At 40.4% G+C, this 12,869-nt stretch overlaps 1 protein-coding gene across 4 annotated transcripts in view; it reads left to right on the forward strand.

The window, feature by feature from the left end:
- Positions 1-12,869, forward strand: part of taf1 (TAF1 RNA polymerase II, TATA box binding protein (TBP)-associated factor) — a 176,950-nt gene that overhangs the window by 37,493 nt on the left and 126,588 nt on the right. For all 4 annotated transcript variants that reach the window (XM_043704745.1, XM_043704744.1, XM_043704746.1 and 1 more), the window contains exons 7-8: positions 5,023-5,235; positions 8,764-9,000. In XM_043704745.1, the coding sequence (XP_043560680.1) occupies positions 5,023-5,235; positions 8,764-9,000 (450 nt within the window). The remainder of the gene's footprint in view (positions 1-5,022; positions 5,236-8,763; positions 9,001-12,869) is intronic.

The raw sequence follows: 12,869 nt of genomic DNA on the forward strand, positions 1-12,869 counted from the left end.
GCCCCTCCCCCAAGTCCCTCCTCTCTACCTTTTATCTTAGCCTGCTGGACACACTTTCCTCATTCCTGAAGAAGGGCTCATGCCTGAAACGTCGATTCTCCTGCTCCTTGGATGCTGCCTGACCTGCTGCGCTTTTCCAGCAACACATTTTCAGCAGTCATTAGCTTCAGTCACATAATGTCTGGACAGTGTCGGTTAGTCGCTGATAAGCAGATTTAGTATACATTAGGTCCATGCAAAGAGAAGAATAGCCACATGCAAGGAAAGAATTCATTTTATCAGGTATCAGTGCAGCTGCAAGGCCAACCATCTTAGCTGGGTATGGGAAATACAGGCTTTTAGCAAGCAGGCATCAAGATGAGATTCAAAATGGATTTCAGGTTTTTAATATGTGACAAAATGGCAGCCACAAATCTAACAATTCACCCACAACCTTCATCGACATGCTTTGTCACATCCTGAAAGAATTCAGTAAGATTTGTGAGGCATGACCTGCCCCTCTCAAAGCCATGCTGACTATCTCTAATCAAACTATGGTTTTCCAAGTAATCATAAATCCGGTCACTCGGAATTCTCTCCAGTACTTTGCCCACCACTGACGTAAGACTGATTGGTCTGTAATTCCCAGGATTATCCCTATTCCCTTTCTTGAACAAGTGAATAACATTTGCCAACATCTAGTCATTCAGTACTATCCCAGTCGACAGTGAGGACGCAAAGATCATCGCCAAAGACGCAACAATCTCTTCCCTCGCTTCCTTTAGAAACCTAGGGTATATCCCATCTGGCCCAGGGGATTTATCTACCCTTAACGTTTTTCAAAATTTTCAACACATCATCCTCCTCAACAACAACCTGTTCTAGCATATCAGTTTGTTTCATGCTAACCTCAGAAATGTCAAGGTTCTTCTCAGTAGTGAATACCTGAAGCAAAGTATTCATTAAGGACTTTCCCTATCTCTTCTGACTCCAAGTGACGTTCCCTCCACTATCCCTGATTGGCCCTACCCTCACTCTGGCCATTCTCTTGTTTCTCATGTATATGTAGAATGCCTTAAGATTTTCCTTAACCCTTCAGGGAAAGCTTTTTTACGCCCCAGTCTAGCTCTCCTAAGTCCTGGATATAGGTTTACTCGCTGAGCTGGAAGGTTCATTTCCAAATGTTTCGTCACCCTACTAGGTAACATCTTCAGTGGGCCTCAGGTGAAACACTGCTGATAATTCCTGCCTTCTATTTATATGTTTGTGTTTCTTTGGGTTGGTGATGTCATTTCCTGTGGTGAAGTCACTTCCTGTTCTTTTTCTCAGGGGGTGATAGATGGGGTCTAACTCTGTGTTTGTTGATAGAGTTTTGGTTGGAATGCCATGCTTCTAGGAATTCTCGTGCGTGTCTTTGTTTGCTTGTCCTAGGATGGATGTATTGTCCCAGTCGATGTGGTGTCCTTCCTTATCTGTATGTTAGGATACTAGTGAGAGAGGGTCATGTTGTTTTGTGGCTAGTTGGTGTTCATATATCCTGGTGGCTAGTTTTCTGCCTGTTTGTCCAATGTAGCGTTTGTTACAGTCCTTGCACGGTATTTTGTAAATGACATTAGGTTTGCTTGTTGTCTGTGTAGACTTTTTCTAGTTCATTAGCTGCTGTTTTAGTGTGTTGGTGGGTTTGTGGGCTACCATGATGCTAAGGGGTCTGAGTAGTCTGGCAGTCATTTCTGAGATGTTTTTGATGAAGGGGAGAGTGGCTAGGGTTTCTGGACATGTTTTGTCTGCTTGTATCGGTTTGTCGCTGAGAAAATGGTGGACTGTGTTCATTGTGGAACTAATTCTTTTTGAATGCATGGTATAGGTGATTTTCCTCTGCTCTGCGTAGTTCCTCTGTGCTGCAGTGTGTGTTGGCTCGTTGAAATAATGTTCTGATGCAGCTTTGCTTGTGTATGTTGGGCTGATTGCTTCTGTAGTTCAGTATTTGGTCTGTATGTGTTGTTAGACGCTGGTTTTAAGTTCCATTGGCTGTTCGCTCTACTGTGACATCTAGAACTGGCAGTTTGTTGTTGTTTTCCTCCTCTTTAGTCAATTTTATGCCAGTAAGGGTATTATTGATGGTCTTGAAGGTTTCCTTTACTTTGTTTCGTTTAGTGGTGACAAAGATGTCATCCATGTAGCGGACCCAAAGCTTAGGTTGGATGGCTGTCAGAGCTGTTTGTTCGAGTTTTTGCATTACTGTCTCTGCTAAGAACCCTGATATCGGAGATTCCATTGGTGTTCTGTTGGTTTGTCATTAGGTTTTGTTGTTGAAGGTGAAGTGTGTGGTTAGGCAAAGGTCCACTAGCTTGATGATACTGTCCTTGCTGATGAAGTTAGTGGTGTTTGGTGTATGTGTCTTTGAGTCCTCTAATAGTGTAGTCAGTGTTTCCTTGGCCAGGTTAATATTGGTTGATGTTAACAGGACTGTTACATCAGAGGAGACCATTATTTCATGCTCTTCTATCTTAGTGTCTTTGATGGTCTTCAGGAATTCTTGGGTGGAGTGGTTGGAGTCTTCTACTAAGTCACATGATATCAGGGGTGAGCTGACATGATTGATAAAGAACTGGTTTCGTCACAGGAGACAGAGGGTACCGGTGGAAGGATGCTTTTTGGGATGGAGGGTTGTGACTAGTGGTGTTTCATAGGGATTAGTGATGGGACCTCTGCTGTTCGTAGTCCACATAAATGATTTGGAGGAAGATGTATGTGGTCTAGTTAGTAAGTTTGTGGACAATTGATGGAATTGCAGACAGTGAGGAGGATTGTCAGAGGATATAACAGGATATAGGTTATGTGGAGACATGAGCAGAAAAATAGCTGACCAAGTTTAATTCAGACAACTGTGAGGTGATACATTTTGGAAGGTCAAGTGCACATGGAAATTATACACTGAATGGCAGAACCCTTAGGAATATTGATATGCAGAGGGATCTGGATGTGCATGTCCACAGGTCACTGAAGGTGGTAGTGCAGGTACATAATGTAATAAAAGAGGCCTCTGGCGTACTTGCCTTCATTGGAAGAGGCATTGAATAAAAGGACAGGCAAGTGATGCTGCAGTTTTCTAGAACTTTAGTTAGGCCACACTTGAAATATTGCATATAGTTCTGGTCACCACACTACCAGAAGGATGTGGATGCTTTGGAGAGGAGGGTACAGGTAAAGTTTATCAGGATATTGCCTGGTATGGGGATTTTAGATATGAAGAAAAGATGGCTAGTCTGAGTTTGTTTCACTGGAACACAGGAGGTTGAAGAGCGACCTGATAGAAGTTTATAAGATTGTGAATGGCATGGATAGAGTGGAAAGGATGAGGCCTTTTCCAGGATGGAGGGGTCAATTACCTGAGGACGTAGGTTCAAGGTGCGGGGGAGTTTAAAAGAGAAACGTGAGGCAAATTTTGCACACACAGGGTGGTGAGTGCCTGGAATGCGCTGCCAGAGGAGGTGGTGGAAGCAGACCCAATAGCAGCATTCAAGAAGCATCTGGGCGAATACATGAATAGGAATGGAATAAAGGGATGTGAGGCAGTTTTAATATGGAAGGGCAAAATGTGTCAATGCAGGCTTGGAGGGCCGAAGGGCCTGTACACATGCTGTATTGTTCTTTGTTCTTTGAACCTGCGAAGACACAGTTTCTATTAGCTTCATTTGCTTTCAAGCTGTGGATAGCTCCAATAAACACGATTTTTTTAAACTGCAGCTGTTTTCTTACAACTCCCATTGATTCAATTTAGTATTGTTCTAATTTTGATCCACAGTCGAAAAATAAAGATTACAGAGAGACATGGCTGTTACAGTCGCAGATATACAATTTCTAAAAATAATGAACATAACCGCAATTTGAACCTAACAATATGACTAAAATGGGGTTTCATTTAATCTCCATCAATGTTCCTGACTATTTTTTGTTACTTATCAAACAACATATTGCTTAATGCCATGAGAGATCTGCTTTTGCTATGTCACCATCATGTTCTGGGTGAGGTTCCCAGGCAGGATACCCAAAATGCTCAACTACTGGGTGAGGAGCGATGAACAGGCTTTCCTTATGTACTCATCCATTCCCCTCAGTCGGTTACAGCAATGTTAGTTTGAAAAGGATTCCTTCTTGTGGATACTGTTCTCCCAGACCCAAGTTAATTAATGTTTTAAAAGGAGCCAATTCAATCAGGTTGTTTTGAATTAACAAAACAGAAGATATTCAATTATTTAGTATGAGAAGAATTAGTAACACAGAAAAAGCACATTAGAAATAAGAGATGAGTCCCAAAAGAAAACAAAACTAAATTAAAATATTAGCTGATCAATTGCTAAATTATTTATGAAAAGCAGGTAAGATGATTTGGGCACTATTAGGTTGCACCATTAGTGTTGATGTTGGCAGTTGAACAGCTTTTTGAGATTCTTGTTCTTGACGGCTGATTGAAGTTTGGTTTCACATAGGACTTTGGCAGGCATTGAATTTATATTCGCAGGTGTCTGTAGCAGTTCTTTTTAAAAACAATACATTATGGAATTAAAAGTCAAGAAAACGTCTTTCGATATTTTAGAGTTTTAATCCATTGACGCAACAGCTATAATCTATTCAGTAGAAAAATGGCACTTTAAAAATCTGATTTGTATTTTAAGTCTGCTGTTATTAATAAACAAAATGCTGTGCTTTAAGCCATGGCTTACAGATCACTGTGACCAGGGCCTTTCAGCTGCTCTTTGTTTTCTACTTTTTTCACCTTAAGTCACAAGTAAGGCCTATTGTTGATGATGTAGGTCAAATATTTTAGCTAATAATTTCCTGGAAACCCTTAGTTTGTTATTGGTGCATACCATTCATTATGGTATGGTATAGATTGTGTTGCTTTAATATTTGCAGTTTCTTTGACATGTTGCCATATATTTGGAGGGTATTATCTGATCTCCAATTCTTTGGAGATCTGGTTGTAATGGTTTGGTAAGGATGCAACAGATAATTAATTAATTTAATTCCCTTATCTTTTAGGTGTTACGTTTTTTGCGACTCTTTGGACCTGGAAAGAACATTCCATCGGTTTGGCGAAGTGCAAGAAGGAAAAGAAAAAAGAAACATCGGGAACCTCAACCTGAGGCTTCTGTACAAGAAGGGGAGGGAGATGAAACAAAAGAACAAAAATCTGGCTGGGACTATCATTATACTGCGCCGCCACCACCTGAACAATGTCTCTCTGATGATGAGGTATGTCTTGGGTCAAGTATAGGAGGAGAGAAATGAGTGAAGGACAGAGGTTTCAAAAATATTATCATGTTGTTCAGCTACACCATATACAAGTGTCCCTGATTTGCGAACACTTGCCCTTATGAATTTGTTTGTAATTTTAAAGATCTGACATATAAATGTTTCCTGTACTTACGAACTGCTATTTCATGTTGACCTGCGTTGTGCTCCAACTTGCATACAAATTGACTTATGAATGGACTGAAGAATATAACCTGTTTGCAACCCAGGGACTGTTTGTAATATTATATAATCAACTTCCCGAGTACAAATCTGAACTAAACTGATGTTTATTTGCAGAGCATCCCACACAACACTATGGTGAAAGCAGAGGGATCCATATTATGCAGCCTATCTCTCCCTATGATATGCCTCAGATTTAAGTGGCTATCACAGCATTGTAGACCTGATAATTCCCATAATTGGAATCTAAACAACAAATGGAAAAAGTAAAATTTATAAATTTATACTTTTTTGAACATGTGTTGTAAATTAGGAAAATGTAACTGGCATACCAGAAAAACAGGAAGATAATGTACAATAAGACGCGCTTCAGTATTTTTGGTTGAGATGCCAACGTTAGCCAGGTTACGAAAGAGAGCTCACCTCCTCTTTGACCAATATCATGGTAGCACTTGCAAGCATCTGAATGGGCACGTACCATTGATTAACGCAGAACTGTCTCAGCACTGTATTGATGTATCAGCTCAGACTATTTTCTCCGCTTTAGGGTCTGAATTCACTTCTTCATACTGTCAAGCCTAGTATACTTAAACTGACATGCTGATTAAAATGGAAACAAAATACTTAACCTGTAATACCTGCGCAGACAGTGACTTTTTTCTTTTTCTTTTTTTCTCACTGTTCTGTGAGAGAGACAGAGATCACTTGAATGTCCCAGAATCCATTTAAAACAGAAACGAAAAAATATGGAATTGTATTATCCAGTGACTCAAGAATCTAAGGAACACAAATTTATGGGTCCTTGTATGTTTGTGCAATGTCTTTGCTGCATAAAGGAAAAGACACCATGTTATGAATCATAAAGCACAGTACAAGTTTTTGTTTTCAGTTCCACTAATGGCATTGCATTGTTCTAGCAGTTTCTAACTAGCTTGAAATACTTAAATACATACTCCAGATGATGTAAGTATAAAGTGCATTACAAAAGAGGCACCAGGGAGCCAGATCAGATTATAATAGCGAGAATGGGATGATTTTTAGATGGGGTGATCTTTGATCAGGGCGACTTTTCAGTCGGGCTTGGTGCAAGATAGATCTACTAGAATTTTCTGTGACCTCCAAATGATGAGTGGTTTAGCCTTAAGACCATTAAAAGTACTGAGTTCGGAAAATCCAAACTTATGAGCCAGGCTGAAAGGAGCAATAGAGATTAAATTCACAAGACTGAGGAAGGAAATGTTAGAGTTTATTATTAAGGGTGAGATTGTGGAGTAGTTGGAAGTGCATGGTAAAATAGGGTGGAGTCAGCACAGCTTTATAAAGGGGAGGTCATGCCTTAGAAATTTGTCAGCATTCTTTGAGGAGGTAGCAAGCAAGTTAGACAGTAGTGAGTCAGTGGATGTGATCCAGAGGGCCTTTAACAAGGTGCTGCGCAGGAGACTGCCAACTAAAATAAGAGCTGATAGTATTCGGGGCAATGTATTTGTATGTATAATGGATTGGCTGACTGACAGAGGTAGAGAGTAGATTTAAAGGGGTCTATTTTAGGATGGCAGCTGGTGGCTAGTGGAATTCTGCAACGTCAGTGTTGGGACCACAACTATTCCTGTTATGCAGGAACAATTTGGGTGATGGAACTGAGGGCATTGTTGCTAAGTTTACAGATGACACAAAGATAGGTGTAGGGGGAGATAATGTTGAGGAAGTGGGAAGGCTGCAGAAGGATTTGGACATGCTAAGAAGGTAGACAAAGAAGTAGCAGATGTAATACAATTTGGAAAGTTTGATTAGAATTTTTAATTAGAATTCCTACAGTGTGGAAACAGGCCATTTGGCCCAACAAGTCCACTCCGGCTCGCTGAAGAGTAACCCACCCACACTCATTCCCCTAACCTAAATTTACCCCTGACTCATGCACCTAACACTATGGGCAATTTAGCATGGTCTATTCACCTGACCTGCACATCTTTGGACTGTGGGAGGAAACGGGAGCACCCGGAGGAAACCCACGCGGCCACGGGGAGAATGTGCAAATTCCACACAGACATTTGCCTGAGGTGAGAATTGAACCCAGGTCATTGGGACTGTGAGGCAGCAGTGCTAACCACTGAGTCACCATGCCGCCCTAAATTTGAAGTTATATATTTTAATAGGAAGAATAGAAGTGTGGACTATTTTCTAAATGGGGAAAGCCTTTGGAAATCTGAGGTGCAAAGGCTCTTGGGAGTCCCAGTTCAGGATTCTCTTATGGTTAGCAGAGAGGTTCAGTTGGCTATCAGGAAAGCAAATGCAACGTTGGCATTCGTTTGAGGACTAGAATATGAGAATAGAAATATACTGTTGAGTCCTGTACAAGACTCTCTTCAGACTGCATTTGGAATATTGTGAGCAGGTTTGGGTTCTATATCAAAGGAAAGAGGTGCTAGTGTTGGAAGGGGTCTAGAAGAGGTTTACAAGAATAATCCTGGGGATGAAGGGCTTTTATCACATGAGGAGCTGTTGAGGATTCTGTACTTGGTGTTTAGAAGGATAGGGGTGTAGGGGGGAGGTGGAGGGGAGATAGAAAATCTAATTGAAACTTAAAGAATACTGAGAGGCCTGAACGGAATAGAGGTGGTGATAGGTGTCATTTCCACTTTTGGAGAGACTAGTACCGGAGGACACAGCATCAGAATGAAGGAACTGAAATGAAAAGGAATTTCTTCAGTTAGAGGGTGGTGACTCTGTGGAATTGAATGCTGCAGAGGGCTGTGGAGGCCAAACCACTGAGTATTTTTAAGACAGGTATAGATAGGTTCTTGATTCGTAAGGAGATCAAAGGTTATGGGGAGAAAGAAGGAGAATGGGGATGAAAATCATGTTAACCATGATCGAATGGCAGAGCTGACTTGAGGAGTTTGATTCTCCTCCTATATCTTACGGTCTTATTGGAAAAGATAAGGATACTTCAGTGAGAAACCTGGTGCAACTGTAGACTTGAGGATTTAAAAGAATAGAGATGGAACACAATGAGTTGCACGCTTCAGAATCTTGTACTGATTATTTGAATTTTCTCACCTAATTTGAGTGTTACCAGCTGAAATGGACATAGATACCTGCCTCCTCACCTAAGTCCTGAGGGCAGATGTCCAAGTCAAACAACTACTGATGAAGTATGCAGGAAACTGGATCAAGGTGGCGTATGACCTGACAATAAGCCAAGGACCTGCCTGAGGGCAGTACACATCTGAATGAATGAATACTTAAGTAAAAATGTGTTATTTATATGCAAAATATTTTGCCATTAACTGTCCTTACTACCATCAGATTACAATGATGGCTCCTGTGGAGTCCAAGTTCTCTCAATCCACGGGTGATGCTGATAATATAACGGACATGAGACCAAAAGTTGCAGAATGGCGCTATGGACCTGCACAACTTTGGTATGATATGCTGGGAGTGCCAGAGGATGGCGAGGGATTTGATTATGGTTTCAAATTGAAAGCAACAAGGGAGGAAGAGCAGATGCTAGAGGAAGAAGTTACTTGCATGGTGGAGGTCCAGGTGAGTAAAGTTAAATTATTTGGAAAATTTCTGTGGACTCGTTAAAATGTATTGATTGCCCTTGTTTTCCCTTTCCTTTCAAGTAGATGTGGGTTTTCTGTGTAATTATTTCAAACAGTGGGCTAGATTTTCCATTATATTGTCAATGACTGACAATTTAGTCCTGAAATTTGTCTGAAAATGTTTGTTTGGGAGTATGGAAATTGAGTATTGCTGAAAAAAGACATGTTTTGTTGAAGGCCATCTAAACCAGCCACCATTGTGTGAATGACTATCTCCATTAAGTGACAATTAACCACTGTCCCTTGACATTTACTATTATTGAAACCCCTACTGCCAGCATCCTTGGGGTTACCATTGACCAAATGCTCAACTAGACAGGTCACAAAAATACATTGGCTGCAAGAACAGGACAGAAGCTAGGAATACCACAGTGAGTAACTTGCCTCCTGATTCCTCAAAGTCTGTCCAACATCTACAATGTACAAATTAGGAGTGTAATGTAATACTCACAACTTGCCTAGTTGAGTGCAGCTCCAACATACTGAAGACCTTGACACCACCCACAACAAAACAGCCTTGTTTGGCACCACATCTATAAGCATCCACTCCCTCCACCGATGCTTAGTAGCAGCAGTGTTTACTGTCTAGAAGATGCACTTCAGAAATGCATGAAGAATCCTCAGACAGCGCCTTCCAAACCCATGGACACAACCATCTAAAACCATATACATAGGAACAGAGGTTTATAAAACCATGAGGGGCATGGATAGAATAAATAGACAAGATTGTTTCCCTGACATGGGGGAGTCCAGAACTAGAGGGCATAGATTTTGGGTGAGAGGGGAAAGATTTAAAATGGACCTTAGGGACAACCTTTTCATACAGAGGGTGGTGCGTACGCAGAATGAGCTGCCAGAGGAAGTGGTGGAAACTGGTACAATTGCAACATTTAAAAGGCATCTAATGGGTATATGAATAGGAAGGGTTCAGATAGATATGGGCCAAGTATGAGCAAATGAGACTAGATTAACTTAGGATAGTTGGTTGGCATTGACCGAAGGGTCTGTTTCCATGCTGTACATCTCTATGACTCTATAACCACCACCTCCAAGTTCTCCTCCTAGCTAGTCACCATCTTGACTTGGAATTATATTGCTGTTGCTGGGTTAGAATCCTGGAATTTCCTCCTTCGGAGTACTGTGGGTCTACCTACAGCACAGGGACTGCAGTGGTTCAATAAGGCAGCTCATACTACCTTCTCAAAGGAAATAGGAACAGGCAATTTATGCTGATCACCCAGTGATTCCCAAATCCCACAAGTGAATACTTTGTAAAAAAAAATGCTGGAGAATATCCTCTTCATTTGCACGGTGTTGGTGTCCTTAATCAATACTGTCAACCCTCTCCTTTTTTTCTTTTATCTTTCGTGAAATTCTTGAGCTAGACCTCTGTTATAATCACAACATCATATTTCTAGATTTGCAACTTTCCTAGTCTTACTTCCCACATTATGCATTCACATTCATACCTGGATTTAGACTTTGTTCCTTTCTTTTCTCTGACTCTAGCTGTTAATGTTTTGATATTCCAGTGTTATCTGTTTCTCTTAGTGTACTATGCACTTTGGTGTTCATTTCTGTTGTTATCACATGGTTCTTATCCTTTTGTTGAGGAAGCTTAAAGTTTTACCAATAGCATGAGCAAAACTGCCTGCAAGGAGCTCAGTCCTGGTTGTTTTGAAGTCCAAATTGTCTAGTTGTATAGGCTCTGTCTCCTTAGAACTAGTCCTAGTACCCCTGAATCTAATGCCCTTCCTCCTGCACCATTTTTCCAGCCATACATGAATCTATCTTATTCATCCATTTCTATACTGATTTGAGCGTGACACTGGGAGTAATCTTAAACTTATGAGCTTTAAGGTCTTGCTTGCTAAATTTCTACTGAGATCCCCAGATTCTGACTGTTAGACTTCATTCTTTTTTTCTGTGTTTTTGGTACCAATGTAGACCATGACTATTAGTTCTTCACCCTTACTCCCCAGGGTGCTCCATGGCCACTCATTGACATCTTCTTGAGGCATCTTGCTGAAGTATTTTATTGTTAAAGCTATTTTGAAGAATTCTCTGTGAGACTGATAGTTCAGTGATAATTCAAATAATGGTGTTCCCATCTGTCAGTTTTCTTGGGAAATGTGCTAACAGCCTTTTTTGTATCCCCAGTCAGTTCCATGGTGACTTCTTATTTCAGGAAAGATTCTATGTAAGAACATAAGCAATTTGAGCCAGAAACAGTTGTAAGGCCCGTGAGCTTAATTTGCCATTCATTTCGATCATACCTGATATGATCTTGGGCAGAATTCCATTTTTATGCTGTTACCTTGCACCATACAAATTATTTAATAAATTGTTTCCAAAGCAGAATGGTTTCTAACGGCGGATGTACATATGCCCTTTCATGAGTTTTTGTAAACTTTAACGAGATAATTTGATCACGGTATCCAGTATTACACAAAATAGATTTGATATGCCCTGTTTTAGCATAAAGCTGACAGGGTGGCCAGGTGAATAAGGCCCAATTCACCATGTTGCCAAAAGATCGATCTCACATATGGAACTTTAGAAATCCCAATGTACACATTGACCGGTAAATGTTGACTTTGGGTAAATAGTAATTAAGCACCTTTTATCCAACTTCATATCTAAATTGAGGAAAGGGAGCTCATTTGATTTCTTCATTTCGTTGGTAAATTTACATTCAGGTTGAGTTTATTATCACTTGTTTGTCACACTAAAAGCTGTACACTGAGGTAACCTGTTACCTAACTGTTCTAAATTATCTCCATTCTTCAGGAGAAACTTCCATTTGTCTGACTTCTGCAAACTGAAAATGAAAGCTTTCTAGGCTCTAGGTTTCTTTCCTTGAAATAAAAAAAAATCCTGAGCATTTATAAACTGAAAGTGAACTAATACTTTTCAATGTTTGCTCTGCTTGTAAAAGTCTTCCAGTGGTTCCATTGTCATCCCAGGAACACACCCTCCCAAACTTCTAAAAATAAATGATGGCTCCAGAAACACAGGCAAGTTAAGTAAACCTCTCATACATTCAGACCAAAATCCCTGCCACTTGTTTTAACTCTCAACTCCAAAATAAATGGCAGTATCTATATTATGAATCATACATCTTAAATGACACTATCTTTTCTATTACCTAAGAGCTTAAATTTCCCCATTGTTTTTATCATGGCAGTGCCTTGATGACTTATAGTCAACTTAGCGATCAGTCTGCCACCTTTTCTCCTGTCGTATCAGTTTTGTAATTATTTGAAATTTGGCACCATTGGATTTGTCCTCTTGAATGAAAGATTAAATGTTGTCACAATGTACCCCTCTTTTCAGTAATATTCAATGTTTAAAATGTATACTATGCAATAACAATATCATACTCTGAAGAGTTTGTAACCTCCCATTGCAATGAACAATATTAGAATCATAGAGTCATAAGCACGGAAACAAACCTTTTGGTCCAATTTGTTCACACTGACCAGACTACTTGCTAAAGACTACTCTTGCTAAACTCTTCCTATTCAAATGCCCATCCAAATACATTTTAAATGTCTGGTGGAGCAGACTCAAATAGCTGAGTACTTGTTCTGCTAATTTGTATATTTGTATGAATGTTGTGGTTCTGTTCGTCGAGCTGGGAATTTGTGTTGCAGACATTTCGTCCCCTGCCTCGGTGACATCCTCAGTGCTTGGGAGCCTCCTGTGAAGCGCTTCTGTGATCTTTCCTCCGCCATTTGTAGTGGTTTGAATCTGCCGCTTCCGGTTGTCAGTTCCAGCTGTCCGTTGCAGTGGTCGGTATATTGG

The sequence above is a fragment of the Chiloscyllium plagiosum genome, chromosome 15 (assembly GCF_004010195.1).
Source record: "Chiloscyllium plagiosum isolate BGI_BamShark_2017 chromosome 15, ASM401019v2, whole genome shotgun sequence".
In the NCBI taxonomy this organism is placed as follows: domain Eukaryota; kingdom Metazoa; phylum Chordata; class Chondrichthyes; order Orectolobiformes; family Hemiscylliidae; genus Chiloscyllium; species Chiloscyllium plagiosum.